This window comes from Elephantulus edwardii, unplaced genomic scaffold (genome assembly GCF_000299155.1).
Source record: "Elephantulus edwardii isolate Elephantulus edwardi_28Jun2011 unplaced genomic scaffold, EleEdw1.0 scaffold00489, whole genome shotgun sequence".
NCBI classification, from domain to species: domain Eukaryota; kingdom Metazoa; phylum Chordata; class Mammalia; order Macroscelidea; family Macroscelididae; genus Elephantulus; species Elephantulus edwardii.
In genome coordinates, this window is record NW_006400239.1 from 173407 (window position 1) to 195514 (window position 22108).

General features: G+C 45.5%; 2 protein-coding genes across 2 annotated transcripts in view; one reads left to right on the top strand and one right to left on the bottom strand.

Moving 5' to 3' along the window:
• WDR52 (WD repeat domain 52) overlaps window positions 1-612 on the top strand; it is a 156827-nt gene extending 156215 nt beyond the window's left edge. Inside the window, exon 34 of the mRNA XM_006902990.1 lies at window positions 445-612. Coding sequence (XP_006903052.1) covers window positions 445-612 — 168 coding nt within the window. The remainder of the gene's footprint in view (window positions 1-444) is intronic.
• Window positions 613-10773: 10161 nt separating this feature from the next.
• BOC (BOC cell adhesion associated, oncogene regulated) overlaps window positions 10774-22108 on the bottom strand; it is a 97098-nt gene continuing 85763 nt past the window's right edge. Inside the window, exons 8-18 of the mRNA XM_006902991.1 lie at window positions 19141-19300; window positions 18630-18740; window positions 17999-18205; window positions 17494-17675; window positions 16643-16748; window positions 16191-16313; window positions 14481-14699; window positions 13628-13845; window positions 13336-13412; window positions 12113-12309; window positions 10774-10995 (exon numbers count right to left, since the gene is read on the bottom strand). Coding sequence (XP_006903053.1) covers window positions 10808-10995; window positions 12113-12309; window positions 13336-13412; window positions 13628-13845; window positions 14481-14699; window positions 16191-16313; window positions 16643-16748; window positions 17494-17675; window positions 17999-18205; window positions 18630-18740; window positions 19141-19300 — 1788 coding nt within the window. The 3' untranslated portion in view covers window positions 10774-10807. The remainder of the gene's footprint in view (window positions 10996-12112; window positions 12310-13335; window positions 13413-13627; window positions 13846-14480; window positions 14700-16190; window positions 16314-16642; window positions 16749-17493; window positions 17676-17998; window positions 18206-18629; window positions 18741-19140; window positions 19301-22108) is intronic.

The window sequence follows — 22108 nt, forward strand, 5'->3', positions numbered from 1 at the left end:
ATATACTTTCCATTTAATTTTTTCTCCATTCATTCATTGTTGCACATTTTCCTCCCTGCCCACCCCACCCCCCAGTTCCTTTTTCTCTTTGAAGGGGAAAAAAAAGTATTTCATTGTTATACAATTCCCCTTTAACCCCTCCCGCAGTCCATAGTCCACTTTAATATGTGTTTCTTTTTCTGCAATTGTGTCATGAAAATAATACCTAATCATATTTTGTGAAGACTGATGGTCTTGCAAACCCTGCGGACAGTCCTCCTCTGTCGCTTGAGTGTCTATGAGCCAGAATTGACTTGTTGGCAGTGAGTTATGTGGGTACATCCAGGAGCAGGATGGCTGTTTTAAAGGGACAGGAAGTCAGATACTCCTAATGTTCTATCAGGATGATGGTTTTCACTTTCCCGATGATCCTTAAAGCCGGGAGGTGTTGTTTGTCTTCAACAGGGCAATGCCTTCCAGGGCCTTCGGAAAGCAGATATTGTGGCAAAACAAAAACTCACCGAGCTGATCCAAGTCCAGGCAGAGAGGATTTTGGCCTTGAAAGAAGAGATTACCCTTTTGCGTAAGAAAGGCGGCCTTATCCTCCCACCCATTCATCATCCACAAGAGTGAAATGACGCCTGTGGACCTCTCAGTTTGCTTTCCCCCTCAAATCCATCCACAATTTTTCCACGATGTATCATTTACAATGACTTCCGTTTCCTTGTTGCGTGGGGCATTCCTATTATTTTTAAATGAACTTACCTGAAAATTGAAAACCAGATTCAGTCATGGGGTTCTAATTATTCCCCCCTATTTTGTGATCTTAGAATTTACAGCGCCTGCATTACTTATTGCACTGAGCCAGTTTAGATCTGTTTGGGACTAATTCAACTTCGGGGAGAGGATTGGTGGGCTGAGATAACATACAGAATCTCAAAAAAAAATAGAGCTGAAAACCTAGAAAGCATTTATAGAATCTGTTCTGATTTGGGAAATATTACTTTGTCAGTTATCTAAATTTTTAGGCTTTGGCAAGAAGAATTACTATTCAAAAATAAAAATGAAAAAATTATTACATAGCAATTGATGAGAAAGCTTCCTTTTCAAGCAGTCTATCTTTTAAAATAAACTTGCCTGTTTAAAAATATTCTGTGAAAAGACACAGGGGAGTAAAGAGAGAAACTGTCTTGCCAATATTATTTTAAAATAAGAAATGCAAATGTGTCATTTGAAGACTCAGGATTCAGGAAATGTGGACAAAGAGTAGTTTGCTTTGGGCTGGCAGAAGGCAGGGATGTAGCCAGCTTCCTGCATCATCTATGGCTTCACCTCCACAGAGTCATCTACTAGTTTTGATGGAGTTAGGCCTGGAAGCAAGAAAATAGATTGGGACCACTCAGAGACCATCCATAGCAATCTCTTTTGATGATATTTAACATTTTAAACGGTAAGCTAGTTCAAGCTGGTCTTATGGGTTGAATATAATTGAAATCTATGGCTGGAAGAACTGAAGGATGATCACACAGACCCTTGGACTCCTGTGAGTAATACAGGATAGTTGTATTGTGTGTCATTGGTCGATTCCAGCTTATAGTGACCCTCTTTAGGGCTCTTATAAGTTGTAGTCGACTTGACCACACCTGATAACAACAACACTTGATAGGATAGAACTTCTACATAGAGTTTCTTAGGAAACACTGTTGGCCTAGTGGTAAGAGCTGTGCTGTAATTACAATGGCACGGGGTTCAAGGCCACCAGCCTCTCCACAGGAGCAGAATGGGCAGTCTCCTCCCATGTGATTAACTGCCTTTGAAAACCTGCTGGAAAAGCTGTGGGTCAGTTCTAATTCTATGGTAGGAAACATAGTTTCTTAAGCCATTCTTTTTTTTTTTAATTTTTTTTTTATTTTATTTTATTATTTTTGTGTGAGTGTACCGTCAAATCAGATCTGACTGGTACAGAAAGAGATTGCCCCTCCTTCCCTGGCAGAGCATCTGGTGGATTCGAACCATGCGCCTCTGGGATTGTAGTTGCAGCTCCTTACCACTAGGCCACTCTTAAGCCATTCTTTATGGGAAGGGGCCTTGATAGTATGGCAATTAGAGTACTCCACAGAAGAAAGGTGGGGCACCTGTTTCTATGGAGTTTATAGCCTGGACCCTTAATAAGTTAATTCTACCCTGCCCTACAAGATGGCTGTGAGTTGGAATTGGTAACAGATAATCATTACAGGAGTGGAATTGCTGAGTCTTTTCTCTTAAGGAACTAGTAAGTGGGCTCTCTTAAAGAACCTCCAGTCTTTCCATTAACAGCTGAGTGCCTAGCCGTTGTGCCAATGGAAACACCTTACTAATACAAGGTAACACTTCACAATTCAGAGCTTTCTGGTTCCATGTTAATGACTTACTCCACTGTGGCTGTTGTTGTTGATTGCTATTGAGTCGAGCACAGCTAATAGCAACCCTATGAACAAAAGGCTTGAAGCCTTTCTATAACTATCATTATTTATCAAAGTTCATAGAGTTCCCAGAGGCATGCTGTTTAGGAAGTGGATGCTCTTCTTGCTTCCAAACCTGTCTTAAACTGGGAGCTCCACCAAACACTGTCCACCTTGGATAACCGTTATGGCATTTGACACCCCAGTGGCACATCACAGGTTCATCACAGCATAAAAAGTAAAAGAAAAATTCTATCATTGTTATACAATCTCTCCCTCCAAGTCCACTCCACTATGCAGCCTTCATTCTGGACTCCTATAATGACAATAATACCCAATCACATATCCCTTTTAAACAGTTCTCTCCTTCATCTGTTTCAATGCAGTATACATAATTTATCACATCTTTCTCACAAATGTTCTTAACATAATTTCTAATAGTAAATTCTTAATATATTTCTTATTTTTATCTCTAGCATATAACATAGAAGGTTCCTAACATTTTTTATTTTATTTCTCACACGTAACATGGCAGGTTCCTAACATATTTCTTCTTTTATTTCTCCACATAACATAGCAAGGCCCTAACATATTTCTTATTTTATTTCTAATATATAACATAGTAAGTTCTTAACATACTTCTTATTTTATTTCTCACGTATAACATAGCAGGTTCCTAACGTATTTCTTATTTTTAAATTTACAAGTTATACTCTCTTAGTAACACAGGCAGTAACAAGTTACATTCCCTTATCAGGATTCACACATGCTGAGGTCAATAGCTTTATAGCAAGTTGTTATCAGTTACATTATCTTATTAAGAGATTGTACCCACTGTGGTCAGTGTGGCTCTAGGCCTCTAAGAGGCCTATTTAGGCATGTTAAACTCTTAGTATATTTTTTCACAAATACTTCTATACTTCAGCATCACAATCATAATAATATTTTTCCACAACAGACATATTTCATAATATGTTTATAGCAAATTAACAGCCACTTAAGATATTTCATAATATGCATTATGGCAAAATTAATATATTTTGCTTGTACTTAAACTGCTCATAACAGGTCTTCTTTGAGGTCTGACTCAATGCAAAATAGCTCACCAAGAAAAGAAGCAATTTTGTTTAAATTACAAAACCATTCAGCAGTATCAAATCTTCCTAATCTGCTGATTTCCCCAAAAAAATTATGGCAAAAAAAAATTATTGCTTTCTTTATATGCTAACCTTGGTGGAAGTGATTATTTAACAATTGTCTACGATTCTTTCACATATATTTCTGTTTAAGAGGTAAGAATGGTTTAATAGTTTCTGCCTGTCACCATGAATCTTGGATGTAGCTTCCCTACTGTAAAATACACTTAGCACACTCTCTGCTGTCTCCTGTAAAATGTGTGTGCCTTTAACATGATTTTTAAAATGTGCTAATGACAGCCCTGAGTAAATTATGTAGTTTTTTATTGCTGCAAAATTACTTCAAAGCTTAGCTTAAAACAATGCTCCTACCTTACCTTGTGTCTGAGAGGAGATATAAGGAACAGTTAGCTAGGTGTTTCTGTCCCAGGATCTGTCATGAAGTTGTAGTCAAGTTCTGCGTCAGAGATTCAGTCATGTGAAGCTTGCCTGGATATAGAGGCCAATTTCAACCCACTCCCCGTTGCTGCTGTTGTTGTTAGGTGCCATCAACTACGACTCATAGGGACCTTATGGGCAGTAGATCTGAACCCTGTCATATCCTGTACCGGCCTCCTACTCTTGAGCAAGAGGTAGAGGAATTGTTTCCAGACATCTTCATGTGACTGCTTAGCAAGAGGCCTCAGTGCCTCCCCAGGTAGACTCCTCCCCAGGCCTACTCACAACAGGACTCCTGCAGGGTAAGCGACTCAGGAGTGAAGGGAAGGGCAAGAGAGAGAAACTGAGGCCAAAGTTGGTCTTCTACTACTTAGTCTTGGAAGTAATACACCTTCACTTTTTCTGGGTTCTATACTAACCAGTTACCACAGAGTTGATTCTGATTCATGATGAATCATGTATGTCAGAATAATTCCTCAAGTTTTCAGTGGCCAATTTTATTTGCAGTATAAAGAGTCCCCACAAATCCTAAATGTACCTTCAGAAATTTGTACTTAAGACGGAACAGTTACGCCTAGTTTTTGTTATTGTTGTCATGTGCTATTAAGACTGAACTGACTCAGGACAGATTTTGCAGTGAGTTTTCAGAGGAGTGAATCATATGGGAGGAGATTATTCATCTTTCTTCAAGCAACTGGTGGGTTTGAACCACGCGCATTTGGTTTGGAGTGCAGCTCTTTTATCACTAAGCCACAGAGCTAGCTTCCTAATTCTTAGTTAGCTTTACTTTTTGAACAAGAAAAGGCTCAAAGCCTACACATTGACTTAAAAGTTGTGCAACCGGAAGATACTCGAATGGCCAACATGCCTAGGAAGAGATGCTCCAAGTCACTGCCAATAAGAGATGCAACTCAAAACCACAATGAGATACCATCTCACTACAGTAGCAGTGGCAAAGTTTTAACAGGACAGCAAGTAATAAATGTTGGAGAGGATGTGGCGAGATAGGGAACTCATAGTTGGTGGGATTATACAATGGTACAACTACTCTGAACGGCAGTTTAGAGCTTCCTCAAAAAAGCCAAACATAGAAATTCCATATGACCCAGCCATTCCACTGCTTGGAGTATACCCCGAGAGAATGAGAACTGAGGCTCAAACGGAGACTTGAACACCAATGTTCATAGTAGTGTTATTCACCATCTCAGGAACATGGAAACAGACCAGATGTCCAACCATGAATGAATGAATTGAGAAATTGTGGTACATTCACACAATGGAATACTATGCAGCACACAGGAGCAATGATTTTGCAAATTACTACCTAACTTGGGATGAACTGGAGAGCATTATGCTGAGTGAATTAACGCAGTCCTGCAAGGAGTAATACTGTATAAAACCATTATTGTAGAATGAATATGAGGATCCAGAGGGGGAGGGGTGTTGTAGAATCTAAGGGTCACAAAATTCTATGGGGGGGGGGTGGAGGAAATGGGAAGGATCTTGTGTGAAAAACAGTATATTTTAACTTTGTAAATAAATCAGTATAAAATTAAAAAATTAACAACAGCACACTAAAAAAAATAATGTGCAGCCAATGAAGGTGATTATGATGAATTTGTTGCAAGTAGGGGTTGGTCAGTCATATCGGAATGGGGACAGATTTACATAACATTATGGGACAATATGAGGGCTGTCAAGATGTCTGTAACATGGGGACGACCAGTAGATCACCAGGCCTTTGTTCTGAGGAGCCTTTAGGTGGACTTTAACGGCAGCTGAGTCATGTTAGCCATGGAGAGTGACTTCCCTGACTCATGAGTACATGACTAGATAGTCATGTAGGGTGGTTAACTCCACTCTAAACCACCATGGCGAGTATAGATCATACAGAGGATGAGTTCCTGGAAGTAGGGTTCACTGGAGGCTTTTTTTTTCTTTTTGCGAGTGAGGGACTGTCCACTACACTTAACAACTGCTGGGACCAAGGGCTTAGTCTCTTAACTTCTGGAGGAGATACCATCCCTTTGGTGGTTATGAGATCCAAAAGAAGTTCTAGAATCTTCCCGAGCCTCATTCTATTATCTAATGAAGAATGTGTATAACTTCTAAGGCTTTTCTCCATTCTGATACTCTGTGATTCTCAGTGGAAGAAGGATGGGGAATCTCCGTGCAATTTACTGCCTCTGAGAACCCACTGGAGGGCCAATATGAGTCGGTTCCGACTTGAGTGCACACAACAACTGGAAGAAGAATAGATTTAAAGTCTAAGAAAAATCTCCATCAAGAATTCCATATTTAATTAAATATGTAATAAAAATAATCAGGGCTTATTTTTCCCCAAATTGGATTAGACAGAGTCACAAATTAAGTCTGCGTTATTCAGGGCTTCAATCTGACATGATTGGAATTTTGCTATATACTTGGTTGTGTATTTACTATATACTAATAGTATTAGGGAGCTCTGGTGGCCTAGTAGGAAGAATTTATGCTATAATCCAGAAGGCGTGTTCGAATCTTCCAGCTGCTCCACAGAAGAAGGATGGGAAATCTCCTCCCATGCAGTTAACTAGCTCTGAAAACCTGCTGGAGGGTCAGCTGTGAGTTGGTTCCAACTTGATGGTACACATCACCAAAACAATAATATATTAGCTCCTATAATAGTACAATAATACTGTTGTTGTTGTTGTTGTTACATGCCATCGAGTTGCTTGCAGCTCATAGTGACCCTGTGTACAAAAGCTCTGAACCCTGCTCAGCCTTTATTGTCTTTGACACACCTTCCCTCGTTACTCCAGTCACTGAGCCAATCCATCTCATCTGGGGTCTTTCTCTCTTGTCTGTCCTTCTGTCCTGCTGCCCTCCCAAGCATGATGTCCCTCTCTAAGGACTGATCCCTCCTTGCTATATGTCCAGAGTATGTCAGACAAAACTTCAGAATCCTTGCCTCCAAGGAGCAGCCTGGTCTCACCCTTTCTAGGATGAAACTGTTCTCCTTTCCATGGTATATTCAGTACTCTTCAGCACCACAGCTCAAAGGCATCAATTCTTCTGTCATCCCTAGTCATTGTCCAGCTTTCTGATGTATAGCAGAAACTAAGGCCTGGATCAGGCACAACTTAGTCTCCAGACTGAAATTGTTGCTTTTCAGTACTCTGGAGAGGTCCTTGACAGCAGACTTACCCAATGCAATCCATCTTTTGATTTCCTGGCTGCTGGTACCAAGAATGTTGATCATGGAGCCAAGCAAACTGAAGCTATTAATTCTCAATCTCTTCACCATCTGTCATGATGATTCCTATTGTTCCAGTGGTGAGAATCTTTGTTTTCTTCATGTTGAGCTTCATTCCATATTGAAGGCTGCAGTCCTTGACCTTCTGCACCAAATGCCTCAGGCCCTCCTCAGTGTACTATCATATAAGTACTATCATAATAGTACTTATAAAACTTTAAGTGGCATTTTACTGTATACTTAGTAGTATATTTACTGTATATTAATGATACTCAGTTGTTTTTATTTCTATTTTGTTTCTGATTTAAGTTTGAATCTATAATTATGTGTAGGCCTCTGAGGTGTTGGTTAGATAAATTTCAAATAAAGTAGCTAAGCAGAAGGTGGAGAGCTAGCCTAGTCCTCTGACCAAACTATTTTCTGCTTCTGCCCCCTACTGGCTAGAGAAGGCAGGCTCCTCTCTGAAGGTGAGCCAAAAAGTGGCCTAAAAGTTGAGTTACTTGTGGATCAACAGTTAATATCTATTTTGAGCCTCGGTCTGCACTGTCGCAGAACCTCAGCAATGGAAGAGAAATTGCAGGCACCAGCTCCTGTCACAGCATGCTGGGAAAGGGGTGGCTTATGGCTGTGGCCAGGCCACTCTGTTCAGAGGGGAGGGAGAGGGGAAATCCTCAGGGAAGTCTTGGTGTCACCAGCTTCCACCTGCTAGGTCTTACTCTTACCCTCAGCCTGTGCCGACTGAGTAAAAATGTTTAAAGGTATTCTTTCTAAAGATAAATTCTAATGTGGGCGAAGTAAATTAATATATTAACCTGAATTTAAAGACATTTTTTTAAAAAGCAATGAAATTGAAAATCTGAGCTTAAAATTTAAATCCTGATGGTTTAATAGTTCCTCCTTTTCCTACAATGGGGTGAGGTAAAGATGTACATTTATTGCATTTAATATGCCTCAGAACTGCTTCTCCCCCACCCCCCAGAACTGGTTTGTCGGGGTTTTTTGAGAGCCAGAAGCCATGTTGCTATGGTTTCAGTGCGGTGTAGAGACCAGATATTTTACACATCACTGTAATAAATTGACCAGTAGGGAGCTCTGGTGGCTCGGTGGTAAGGAAGGGCATTGCCCACCCAGTTTGAGCCGACCAGCTGCTCTGAGGGAAAATGATGGGCAGTCACTTCCTGTGTCATTTACGGCCTCTAGAAACCTGCTGGAGGGTCAGCTGTGAGGGGATACAGTGACACAAATTCACCATCATCCACTTTGACAAGTACCAGGAATCATCCAGAGGGGGGAAATACGGGGGGTGGGGGAGAGCAGAGTAACCAGTGATACACAGGTGAATTCTAGCTCAGATCTAACGGCCAGGACTAGCACTGGGATGACTGAGGACACTGACCTGTCCTGCTCCCAACTCTCCTGGCCCTCGGTGCCAGCCAGGTGAGGTCATTACTATTTATTCTCTTCCTTGCTCTATTTCTCCTCCCTTCTCTTTTCCATATGACTCATATTTCTCTTTGTTTCTAAAAGTATTCTTAAAATATAACTTTTTCTGAAAATTATATTGCATTCCAGTGAGAACTCTCGCTCAGATTTAGTGGTTTAACAGAAAAGATACAAAAATCTGGGAGAGAGCTGGGGCTGTATTTCCTTTGGCCAGCAGAAGAGGGCGCCCTCATTCCAGTCTGCTGCCCTGGCTGTATGGAGCCAGGTCTGGCTAACACCTAGTGTCTTAAGTGCAATTTTTTTATAACTGCACTTTACTAAAATCCATATATCAGGTTAAAGGGCCTTCTTGCAAGCTTAATAATCCATCCAAGTCCGTTCCTAAACAGAAGTTTTAAATTTCCTGTTGCAAAAAGAGCTCTGGTGACCTAGGCTTTAAGGAGTTTCACTGCTGAACTCAGAGGTCAAACCTCTATGGCAGTTTGATCCACTAGCCCTCAAAGAAAGATGGGCAGTCGCCTCTTAGGAGTCTACCTGTCCTGACAGCCTCAGGGAAAAACCGATGGACGGTCAGCTATGAGTCTGACTTGAGGGCAGTGAGTTTTGAATTTTTATTTTAAAGAGGGCTTTGTGGAGGCACAATTTGTAGGGAGTTGTGCTGCCAATCCAGAGGCCACAACTTTCTGGTGGTTCGAATCCACCAGGGGCTTGGAGGGAAAAGGATGAAAAGTCTCCTCCCATGTGACTTTTAGCTTCGGAAACCCACAGGACGGTCAGCTATGAGTCAGTTCCTACTCTCTTAATTGTTGTTGTATACCTTAGAGTTGGAAATGACCCAGAGCTGACCCTCCAGTGGATTTTCAGAGGCAGTTAATCACATGGGAGGAGAGTGCCCATCCTTCTACCACGAAGCGGCTGGTGGATTTGAACTGTGTGCCTTCAAGATTGCAGTGCAGCTTCTTGCCACTAGGCCATCCGAGCTCACTCTTTAATAATAACAACTGATTTTTTTTTAAAAAAAACAACATATAGTTGTTTCTTTGATTGGAAAACAGTAGGTGAAAATTTTAAACACTAAGCCAGCCCTTCTGATAGTGTAACTCTGGAATGAAAGGAAGTTAGTTTTATCAGAGACCTTATGTTCACTCGTATTACAACTTCACTAAAACATATTTTGGAAAAAACATTTGGTCTTCAGCATAAACACCTCTGTAAAGTGGGTTTGTTTCATTTCTTCCAACTCACTGAAGCTTTAAGTCAGTTCAGAAGACAAGTTAAAAACCTACTCCTCTGGCCTAATGCACAATGTCTCCTCTTCCAAGAGGAAACCCTTATTAATGCATTCTGCATTCATGAAAACATAAAAGATACTTAATATTTTAAGTATCTCCTGAAAAGACATGATTATTTTGTGAAAGGACATGAAATCAGTAACATCTGCTAGCTTTGCTGGACCTCATCTCTAGATGGATCTGAAAAAGTCACAAGAAGGTATTATCTTCAGACTCCAATACTGAACCCTAACATCTAAAGAAAATGCTGACACATGGATGGCAAAATTGGTGGTTACAAGGAAGACTACACATTTTTATTTAGAAGTTACAGCGTTTGTTTTTACAGAGATATGTTGCCACAGATTACTGATTCTGGAAGGTTTGTTAATGCTTATAGTACTGTACACATCCCAGTCTGTGCTCTTGGCTTATGGGCCTCTTATTGCAGCACCAAGTCCAATCAGTGTCTCTGCCACCCACCTGGGATACTGTGCACCACGCTGTCCTCTCAGGAGCAATGTGCCTAGGAGTCTTCCTTTCATCCGGTGACCTGTGGGCCTCCTGCACCTCCCAGGCGAATGTGGAGGCTCTAAGAGAAGACTTTGTTTTCCTGGGTCTGCATTCTGGCCAGCCTCAGGCCTTCCTGGTGGGCCTGTTATATGGAGCCTTCTTTACTTTCCCTCTCATACCTCTATGGGTAGGATGCCCATGTCTCTCCAGGAATATAAAGACACATATACATTTATTTACACGTGCATAAATATATAAATATGGCTATTATAGAAAAATAAATACCACTTTTCTCTGTCTTTAAAAAAACAAAACAAACGAATATATAGTCTTTATAGGGAAACAGGTTTCCGTTTAAATTGTAGGTGGCAGTGTTTCCAAAGACGCATGCACTGGTGGGCCAGAGGACAGCCGCATCGTAGGCTCCTGGCTCACATAGGGCCCTGTGGGGTGCTGGGGACACCAGTCTCCTCCGCCCACTTGACAGGAGTCAGAATTGTCCACTTCCTCAACGGGTATGAGGCCCAAACAGCATGGAGGACCTGTGGGGAGAGAAAGTTGGAAACATAAAAGTCCAGATGGAGGGACAAGCGACACCCAGAGGTCTGTGAGGCAAACTTCCATGATGGGAAATGCACATATTGACTCCAAAGGAAAGACTGAGGCCTGCAGCAATGACGAGGGTGTCCCAGCTACCCTCGCAGTCAGGCAGGGCTGACTACCCCCTTGTCGTTTACAGATGTGGAGGATTGCCCAAGGCCCCTAACACTTCAGTGGGGGACCCAGAAATGCTCTTGGTCCAGTCTGAGTTCTGGGGCAGATGATGACCACTGAATACGTGGGAGTAGTCCTGCTGCATCCATATTTTAGGCTGTGTGTCCACCCTATTGGTATGATCACCCCGCTCACAATCCATTCCCTCAGATCCAGGTGGTTCTGTTTTAGCGATGCCGGGCCTGGCTTAATCTCCCAACAACTGAGTCCAGCATCTACATCTCGGCTCAACGTCTACAGCATGGAGGGGAAGAAGCAACGTCTACAGCATGGAGGGGAAGAAGCAGGAACCAATGCTGCGAACTAGCCTGTGCCTGAATCAAGCATCCCCTTGTTCCCAGGAGACCAACAAGCAAGACAGGAGGGTGGGGGTGGCGTGCAGGGCCTCAAGCCCCTTAACGAAAACGTTCCGTGGAAGCACAAAGAGTTATTATGATGATGTTTGTATGAACTTGGCTCCTTAATGATTGATGCAACCTTATTCCTTAATTAAGAGACAAGACTCAACAAAGCAAAGTAGTTTAGAGTGATTAGAGAATACCTCTTAGTGGGATGAGGGGTAGGAGGAATTTGTTAATGGCCTTGAAATACAGAGACCAAAAGGGCTGCTTCTCTCTCTGCAATGGGTAAGTTGTTTCTTCTGTTTGGGGGGACCACAGCCAGCAGTGTTGGAATAGCATCGACCAGTCCACCCTGCTTACTTCCTGGACTTTTAGCCACACAGCATAGTGGCCCTCCCCCCTTCAATATCCTGTCCCTTCCATATCAGAGCTGAGAATGGCTCTTTATCCATTCCCACCTTTGCGGCCTGCTACCTCCCCGCCTCCACCGACCCATGGATGCTTTTCTCACGATCTCCCCAGTGTGTAGATTCTCACCACTGACCTGGGTGAAATGGAGGGTCCCAAGCTGCCTCCATCCCTGGGTTCTTGGTGACACTCCTCACTCCCGATTGGCCTATGGTGACAGCAGGATGCTCCTGGAGGTGACAGCAGTCCTGGTGGGACTGGAGAAGCTGATGAGTTGAGTCATCAGGCAGTGTGTACAGGAATGAGCCCTCGTCCGGGCTAGGCTTGGGAGCCCTGCAGTGCACGAGAGCAGAGTGAAGGTGAGGTGGGCAGAGTGGTCCAGACCCTCATGTCACCTTTGGCTGCTTCCCTCTGGAAGGTACCAGGGCCGGTCAGAGAGCTGAGACAGGGACCGCTCCACTTGGACATCATCAGGCATGGCACTGTCATTCCCACCGGGAATCCCAGGCACCTCCTATTCCACGCACGCCCTAAATGCGTGGGAGGACTTGATGTCGAGTGCCCAGGGGCCTATGGGCAGAATCAGTTGTATGAGGGTGCACCTGGTCTGCCAGGTGAGGAGGGTTCTGAAAAGCCAGCACATGCCCCAGAGCAGGAAGGTAGGGTAATTGCAAACCCAGCAACTACCTATTAGAGTAACGGCTCTGCAGAGCAGGCCTGTCTGATTTGGGAATTCCTAAGAGAAGTGATTGCATTGGGAAAACCTGCTGTCAGGGATCTCTTCAAGGTGCTGAAGAGCAAAGAGGTCAGTGTGAAAAGTAAGGCACTCCTGATTTCAACCACGGTCTTTCCAATCACTTACTAGGCATCTGAAAGTTGGACAGTGAATAAGGATGACAAAAGAAGAATGGATGCCTCTGAGTTGTGGTGCTGGAGAAGAGTGCTATTCCATGGACTGTCAAAATAACAAGCATATCTTAGAAAAGGTGCAGTCAAGGTGTTCCTTGCAGGCAAGGATGGTGAAGCTTCATCTGACATACTTTGGGAATGTCATCAGTCCTTGGGAGAGTGGAGGGCAAGCAAAGGAGGTGAAGACCCTCAACAAGATGGACTGACACGATGACTGCAGCAGTGGGCTCCAGTGTGCCAGAGATGATATGGATGGCTCAGGATAGGACAGGGTTCAGATCCACTGTTGACAGGGTCACTATGAGTCACTGTCAACTTGACAGCCCTTAATGACAAGAGAAATGATACTGTTGGGCTTTCAGTGGCTGAAGCTGGATCTGAGGAGCTGAAAAGAAGGTGAGGTTCCAGGGCTCAGGAGTAAAAGGCAGGAATGAGGAAGGGGCTGGTTACCTGGCAATCTGGTGACTCTGGGGTTCATATCCATTGCCAAGAACGGTCTGCCTCAGTAGGCTGTTGGTGTCATCCTGCTGTTCAAAAGGAAGATTAACAAAAAGTCACTTCAGGGAGTCTGGGTAACCTTCCAGTGCTCACCGTTCAACTGAATGAGCTAGTTCCTGGCAAAACAATGTCTAGTCCAGAAGCCAAGGGCTGGAGCCTGGAAGGGAGAAAACCCTATGTGACAGCCCAGTCACCCTTTGTCAGTGCCCCATACCTGCTGCCCACCCACCCAGGAGTCTGTTACCTGCTGAAGCTCCCCTGGACAATACTGCTGAGGTTTCAGGCCGGGATAGCTCATTGCAGCTGTGGGGCAGCCCCTGGCACAGGCCTGTCCATTGATGGCACTGAGGTACGGGTGCCCACTGTCTCGGTGGCCTGGAAGTCCTCTCAGGGGCACCATGGTGTACTGGCAGGAGGAAGCAAGAAGGGCACTTCGAGGGAAACCAAGGTCTGTAGTATGTTCTGGAAGAGCAGGAGGGCAGGGCTATGGTTAGACCCTTGGGGCAGCATGCAAAAAACCCCCACAAATGTCAGGAAGCTCCTGACCACTCAGACTCGGCTGAGGTAGGCTGGGAGCTGACACCGCCAAAACAATGCAATGTTAGACATTCTCACTTGGAATATTCTTCGCGTCACCTGCCACTGCCCAGCATCTAGACATTCTTTTGGTAACAGCAGCAGGGAGAAGGGTGAGGAGAGACAATGGCTAGCATTTGGAAGAAAGAGGTGCTGAGCAAACAGAAGGCGCAAGATGACCAGAGATATTGTGATATGAAGCAGAAATTAGCGGATAAAAGATCAATTCGGGGGAAGGGTGAAGGTCCAGAGCAGGCCTAGCAGGAGAAAAGCAGCAGGCAACGCGGACAGGAAGAAGAAGGACTCATCTTCAGTAAGAACATGAGGTCATCAGGGCAGCTTCAGACGTTAAAAGAAGAGGAGTCAGAGAAGCAATGTATTCCAAGCCGCAAAGATGATTCCCACTTCCGGACATGCTCCGTCAGCCAAGGCGTATGAGTTTGGAGGGAAGAGTGGTCTCGACACTGCTGGTGAGCCCTCAGAGGCCCTCAGGGAAACCCTGCTCTGGAGGTGTCACTCACTCTGCTTAGACCAAGCCCTCCACAAGCAGAATGGGATGAAGGCCACGATGATGAGGACGATCGAGCCCAGGACAACGCCAACGATCAGGTAGGGCAGGTCGCTGGAGCGTGCCACCATGGCGCCGGTGCCCATGGGCCTCTCCAGGGTCTCAGGGGGTGGCAGCTGTGGCGGGACCAGCGTTGAGGGTGGGAGACGACCAGGGTGACCAGACTTCCGAGCTACAGTTGCGGATAAAATTAAAAAAACAAAATAAAACAAAAACACCTCACATCGGTATCTATTTCTGACATTTCTTTCACAAAAATAAGAAGAAACGAGGTTAATCTCACAAGTTAGGCCCCACAGCCCCTCTGTAGTGTGGTGCCCACACTCAGCATGAAATACGTGGCTCGTGTGCAATTTGGCATTGCACAATTTGGCGTGGCCAGAGCCTTGTGTTTCCAAAAGCAACCTGAGCCATTTGTGAGCCAAGTGTCGGAGTCAAACCAGGTCTTTTGGACACAACATAGAGATTTTCTGAGAAAACATTTTAAAATGTAAGAAATCAGCAGAAGAGATGGGAATGGAAGAATTTACTCACAAATTTATTCTAGCACAGATTAAGAGATTTAGGCATACTTGGTGATTATGAGCCCGAGTCACAGAGCAGGGAGAGGGGACTTAGGAGGACAAACACAGTCCCTGGGTATGTAGTTGCTAAACAAAAGGCTGGCTAACCCAGAGGTGCAGCTGAAGAAAGGCCTGGTGGTCTCCTCCTGGGAAATCAGGCACTGATGGGGCACATTTCCACTCTGACACACAGGGGGGCCCATGAGTCAGGGTTGATGGCAAGTGGTTAGAATGAATACAGTGAGCGGCAAAATGTCATTTCAAGGTGAAAATGAAGAACAGAAACTCCTCACTTTGGTTTTTACCATTTGGTATCTGACATTATCTCCTTTCTCAAAAAAGTTTTTTCATTCACATTGTGTCACATATGATCCTTCCCAAATGTTGTTATCTTGTAAAATTTTAATCACCCTTGATCTATGACCACTATCACCACTATTACCTCTCCAGATCCTCACTGGATGTTTCCTAGTCCCTTCACCCTCTCCCTCCACCCACCAAACTCTGTGAACCCGTGATTTCCCCCCACCAGCTCCTTCAGCCCCCCTGGCCCACTCCCCTTCCCTCCTTACACATCTTGCTAGCTGTCCTTCTGTTTTTATAATAATGGTCATATGCAGTATTTATCCTTATAAGCCTGAATTACTCAGCATAATGCTCTCTAGCCTCTTCCATGTCATATAGCATTTTTTTTAAATCATTGCTTCTGAGTGCATAGTATTTGATTATGTGAATATACAATTTCCCAGTTATTTGATGGACCCTGGAGCTATTTCCATGTTCTTGCTATTGTGAATATCCTTTTTCTTTTTTTATTATCATACTCTGCCTTGATTATATTACATGCGATAGTCTGTTGCTTTTTCCCAGTATCTCTCTGAAGTCAACTGGCCCACTGCTTCCAAAATCACCTTCCCCAACATGAACTCCTCTTGGAGCAGGAGGGCCATTTTTCATTTGGTAAGTGAAGAGAAGGGTTAAAAATGATGAAGTATGGGGTCACTCGGAAACCAAGGGGTCTTCTTGGGAAAAGATACCCAGCAAGGTTCAAGGAATAAGAATTTTTCTGGAAACGGCGAGATGAGAGAGCAGAGGCTCACCTTTGGTTTCACAGATCATCACGTTGCTGAATTCGCTCTCCCCTCCTTCATTGAAGCACTGCATCTTAATGTCGTAGGAGGTCTCTGGCTGCAGGTGGCTGATGGAGTGCCAGTACCTGTCCCCTGAAAGGAGAAGGTGAGTGTCACGTGACGTCGTGATGTGGCCTTGCTTTGCTTGGCCCCGATCTCACAGTCAGGCAAGGGCTGGGTACCTGGCCCAGGGGGACATTTACTGACACTGGAGGAAACATTCTAGATCCCTAGCTCCTAGAGTTCTATCATCAGGAAAAAAAAGCGTGTGAGCTTAAGAACTGGATGGCCTCAAAACTGGCATGTTGGAGTCAATGTTACAGGCATGGACACTTTGGTACCCAGGGGAGTTATGATTTCCTGGATTTCTCTAGGACCCAGGATCCCTTGTCAGCAAGAGGAAACCCAATAGTGCTTCTTACCTTCCACCATATCCTTCTTATAGTCACTATCATTGTCACTGTCTGTGGGTCGATAGTAGATATAGAAGCCATGGATTGGGGTGTTGTTGTTACTTGCAGGAATGTACTATAGGAAATAAAAGAAAAAACAAAGTTGACAATGGATCTGAGAAATCAACAGAGCAGGACTACCAATGTATGAAAGCTTACCCACAGTTTTGAAATACACAAACATTCAGAACATATTTCCGAGGATACAGTTCCATGAAGTTTGCTCAAGAAGACTATGGAGATTTTTATTTCATATTTTATTTCATTTTGACCCCAACCTCTTAGAGACAGGAAATACTTTTCTATGGGCACTCTTCCTTCTCTGTAACTTACAGCTTCTAAAACTAACTGGAGGGTCAGCTATGAGTCGGTTCCGACTTGACAGCACATTACAACAACAACAAACACTTAAGCTTCCACTCTGTCTATGAGGGTGAGAGTCTCTACATATAGAGGGGCTCTGAACAACGGTGCTAAGATCCTCTGTAGTGGCAGAGAAAGGGGAGGAAGGAGGGTGACGTGCAGCCTGAATGTGGTATACAGCTGCAAGATCAAGCATGTAAAAGGATCAAAGCCATCAAAAGACCACTACTAGCAGCTCCAGCTAACAGAGCCCCTAGGCTTCCTCTGGGCTTCCAGTGGACTGCAAGGGAGAGCCCAGCTCCCAAGCACACAGTGCTTAGTGGGAAGGCCTGAGTGGAAGAAGAGCTGAAGTAGAGAAGTGATTCATGCCTTCCCACTCCTGCTGCCAACAGCCAGCTCGGCCTCAATTCAAACCCCCGTGCTGTCATCCCACAGCACCCTCCGCGAGGGCCACTCACCATCCATTTGAGCATGATGGTGGTCTCGTTGACCGCATCCGTAAAAGTGATGTAGGGACCTGCCACGGGCCTCTCGTACACACGGCCGCTGTAGCCCGACACCACGTACGGCCGGGAGGGGGCGCTGGGCTCGCTCTCCCCCAGCATGTTCAGGGCTCTGACTCGGAACTTGTAGGAGGTGCCTGGTGAGGAGAGGGGCTCTCTGGGTTGAAGGTAGAGATAAGTGTCTGGTTCCCCCATAGCCCTCCAAGACCCTGGACCAGGGAGGGGGCTTTTCTGGGCAGCCTGTCCTCAAAGACCTCATAGGATATCCTCTTCCACAAAGAAAGGGCTCTGGACCCTCGAATGGAGAAAGGAAGAAAGAAGGGGCATGAGGTCTCGAGTACCAAAGAGCACCCCCATGAGTACCAGGGTGGGGGGGTAGAGCAGAGGAAAGGGCCTCTAGAGCTCCCACTCTCGGAGTGGTCAGTGGAACAGTCAGGGGACCAGTTCAGGGAGGCCCTACCTTTCTCCAGGCCTGTGATCTCCACAGAGAGCCGGGATGGGGGGATGGCACTAGTGGCCAGAATCCAGTCCCCGACTTTCTTCAGCTTCTTGTATTCCACGCGGAAGGACTGGATGGGGAACCCGCCGTTCCCACGGGGGATCCAGGTCACATACACAGACGTCTCAGAGGCCATGGAGATGGTGGGCCTGTCCGGGGCTTCTGGGGCTAGGAAGGAAGCAGAAGGAGGGTACAGTCAGGTGGTGGTGGTGTTCTGACTATGCTCACCAGCTCCTCATATCCCTGCAGCCTTCACTCACTGCTGGATGGAGCACCCACTCACGAGACCCTTTCCAACAAGGAGCCTGTAGCTTAAGATCCCTTCAAGCTATACTTCTGGGAAGCCAGAGATAGCAGCTCTCTCCCAGATGGCTCTCAAACCACAGAGCCAGGAGCCCATGTCAGATCCTTGTTTTTAAAATTCTGATCTCTATTTTGTCCTTGTGGAGAACTCAAAAAAATGCCATATAGACTCCCAGGACTCCAGAACTAGAATCCTACTTGACTTGCAGCTATAGGGCCTCTGAAACGGTGGGCCCGGCCTCCATTTCTCTGCCTTGCTCACCCCACACCCCACTGCCACTGGGCTTACGAGAGAGGCGGCCATGGTCCGGCTGGCTGCTGCTCTGGGGGCTGGCTCCTGGGTCATCTCTCTGGATCTGTTGCTCCTTGCTGGCCACGATCTCAGGTTTAGGTCGCCGTCCTAGGTAGAAGTGGATTGAGGTCAGCAAGGGAGGGAGCACACATTAGCTTTCTCTCTCTCCAGAATCCTTTTTGCCTTGGACTCTGCAGAGGATCTTGCCAAGGAGATGCAAGAGACTGAGAATGTGGTTCGATTCCTGGCTCCATCTGATTCGCCCATGGAGTTGCTGCTGGTCCTGAGTGAGAAAAAGGCAAGGGGTCCCACAGAAGCCCCTGTTACCCTCCTGATGAGAGGTGAGGCCTGGGCCTGTGCACATATGAGCTAGGGAGGCCGTCAATGAAAGGAAAGGTGAAATCCATGGTGAATCATGGAGGGAAGGGGATCAGCCTTCCCACTTGGGCCTGGCAGGACTTGTGTGGGCCCAGGAGAACCCCATATCGGGGCCAGTGGTGACCCTTACCAGTTCGGAAGGTGACCATGGCCGTCTGGCCCTCGCCTGCACAGTTGTAAGCGGCCATCTCCACTTCATACAAGCTCCCAGGGTCAAGCCTGCTGAGGGTCAGTCGGTGCTGGCTGGCTGGAATGCCGGAGATGATCCAGTCCTCAGAGGCATTGGTGACCTGCTGGAGAAAGTGGTCTGTATAAAGACCAGCATCCCTGCTGGGGGCGGGCTGTGATTTGCAAGAAAAGCAATGTTGGTTTTGTGTTTCATTAAGTGTCAATGAGTTGCTTGCGACTCATAGTGACCCTACTATGTGTGACACCCCTAAACCCTGCTCTATCCTGAGCCAACCTTACCATCTCTGACACACATCCCCCAATTACCCCAGTCACTGAGTCAATCCTTCTCATCCAGAGTTTTTCTCTCCTGCCCTGTCCCTTTGCCATGCCAAGCATGATGTCCCTCTCCAAGGACTGGTCCCCCCTTGTAACATTCCGAAAGTATGTGAGATAAAGCTGCAGAATCCTTGCCTCCAAGAAGCAGCCTTGTTTCAACCTCTCTAGGACAAACATATTTGTTCTCCTAGCAGTCCATGGTAAATTCAATACTCTTCCCCAGCACCACAGCTCAAACGCATCAATTCTCCAACAGTGAGCCCAAGAAGGCCGGGGAGGAAAGGTAAGGAGTGGGCCGGGGTAGGGAGCAGAGCCGAGCTCCGCCTGCCCCTCTATCTCTGGGACACCCATCCTCACTGCACTGTGGAGCCAGCCTCCCTGATGCCGGTCTCACTATCCACCCAAAGCCACTGAACAGCTAAGTCTGAAGAAGTGACTGATACTGCTGAAAACCTCTCCAACAACCTTGAACTCTAAAGTCCTTCCATTCCCAACTCTTTCTCCTAGCTCTATTTAAACTGAATACATCTACATCCAAATGAGACGAGGAGAACAGTGATAATAAAAACAGCAGCACCAGTAGAAACAGCATTTGTTCAGTGCTCACCATGTACTAGACATTGGACCTTTTCGTGGCCAACTCAGCTCACTGCCATCGAATCAGAACTAGCTCGGAGCTGACCCTCTGGCGCATTTCTGTAAACCACACAGGAAGAGAGTGCCCTTCTTACTGCCGAGGTGTTGCTGGTGGATTTGAACTGGCAGGGAGGTGTCACCTTTGGATAAGCAGTGCACCTTCCTATGGATGACATCACCAGAGCTCCATTCACTTTATATCCTTCTTGTTGTTTCTGTTACATTGCCATGAACTGATTCAAAGCGGACTCTCCAGCAGGTTTTCAGAGGCAGGCTGCTGCCCATATTTCTTCCATGGAGCAGCTGGTGGAGTTCAACCACCACTCTTTGAGTTGGGAGTGTAACTCCTCACTCACTAGGCCACAAGAGCTCCCTACTTTATATGCAGAGCCTTGTTTTTCCCCACAACAGCTCATTTCATGGCCCTAGTGGGTACAGAAACCCAAGGCCTCACTCCAATGCTCATAATAGTAACTTACTCTAGAAAGAAAACATCTCACAAAGTCCTGGGTTCAAATCCTTCCTGGTTGTGTTCCCTATCAATTGTACAACTCCGTGCAAGTTCTCTGACCTCTCAGACTCTTAAGGTTTTCCGTTCTGTTGTTGTTGTTCTTAGTTGCTACTGACTTGGCTTGGATCCACAGCACCTCCTGCACAACACAGCAAGCATTGCCTGGCCCCCGGCCATCTTCGCGATCACTGGCATGCTTGAGCCCTTTATTGTGGTCACTGTGTATTCTGAGTGTGTTCCAACCTAGGGAGTTCATCCTCCAGCACTATCACCAACAACAATCTGTTATGAGTTATAGGGTTTTCATCAGTTACTTTTGGAAAGTACATTGCCAGGCCTTTCTTCCTAGTCTGTTTTAGTCTGAACACTCCACTGACACCTGGCTACCATGGGCGACCCTACAGGCATCTAAAACACCACTGCATCACTTCCAGCTTCACAGTAACATGTAAGCTACCACGGTACAACAAACCAAGAGATCACTGGAGATTTCCATTCTAGAATGTGACAAATAAAATCTCTTGTGTTATTCTGAAGATTAGATCAGTAGCACCCACAAAGTTACTAGCAAGGAACTAGAACATAATAGGTTCCTAACATGCACATTCCCTCTCCTCACCTCCCAATCTTCCCTGTGAAGTCTCTGCAATTTAAAGCCCCTCCCTCTTTTTTTTTAAAAAAAAAAAAAACCACGAAAAAATTTTGCCCTCAGCCCTTGCTAAAGTCTTTTAAACTATGGACAATTTATAACTATTATAGATTACTCTTCCAAGGCTCTGAGTCGCTAGCCCTTTAAATTTTGAGGAGAAAAAAAGGGCTTCGTTTCCCCAACAAGTGATGCTGCCAGGCTGCTTCGTTCCACCTACCCTGTCTTTCAGGACAGAAGCCTCAACTGATAGCCATTAACCTGCAAATTGTTGATGCACTTGGTGGTAAATGAAAAGCTGCCAATATGAGTTTACCCAAAGGCACATGGCAAGAAAAGCCTAGCAATCCAGTACTGAAAAAATCAGCCTTTGACAAACCTAGGAAGCACAGCTCTCCTCTGACACACATGGGGTTGCCTTGAGTTAGAGCCAACTTGATGGCAGTTGTGTTTTCGGTTTGCATCTCAGAGAGCCTGCTGGGAAGTGAAGCTGTGGTTTGTTGGTAGAAGAAAACAGCTGGGAGGAAGAGCTTTTATCCCCAAGCTGAATATTCAGAAGTGGAACAAAACCTACCATTCAAGGAGTAGGGATAGTCTGGGCTCATTAAGGTCAGGTTTCCAGGACTTGTTCCAAGGGGAGAAGTTTTACAAACTGAGACTCCCTAGAGATGTTGGAAACCCAAACACAGTAGCCTGGGTCTGCAGATGCACCAAGAAGGGAGGCTGATTCAAACACTTAAAAAAGCGAAAATTAGCCAAATGATTCCCAGTCCCCAGCAAGGGAAGGAGTGTGTATGA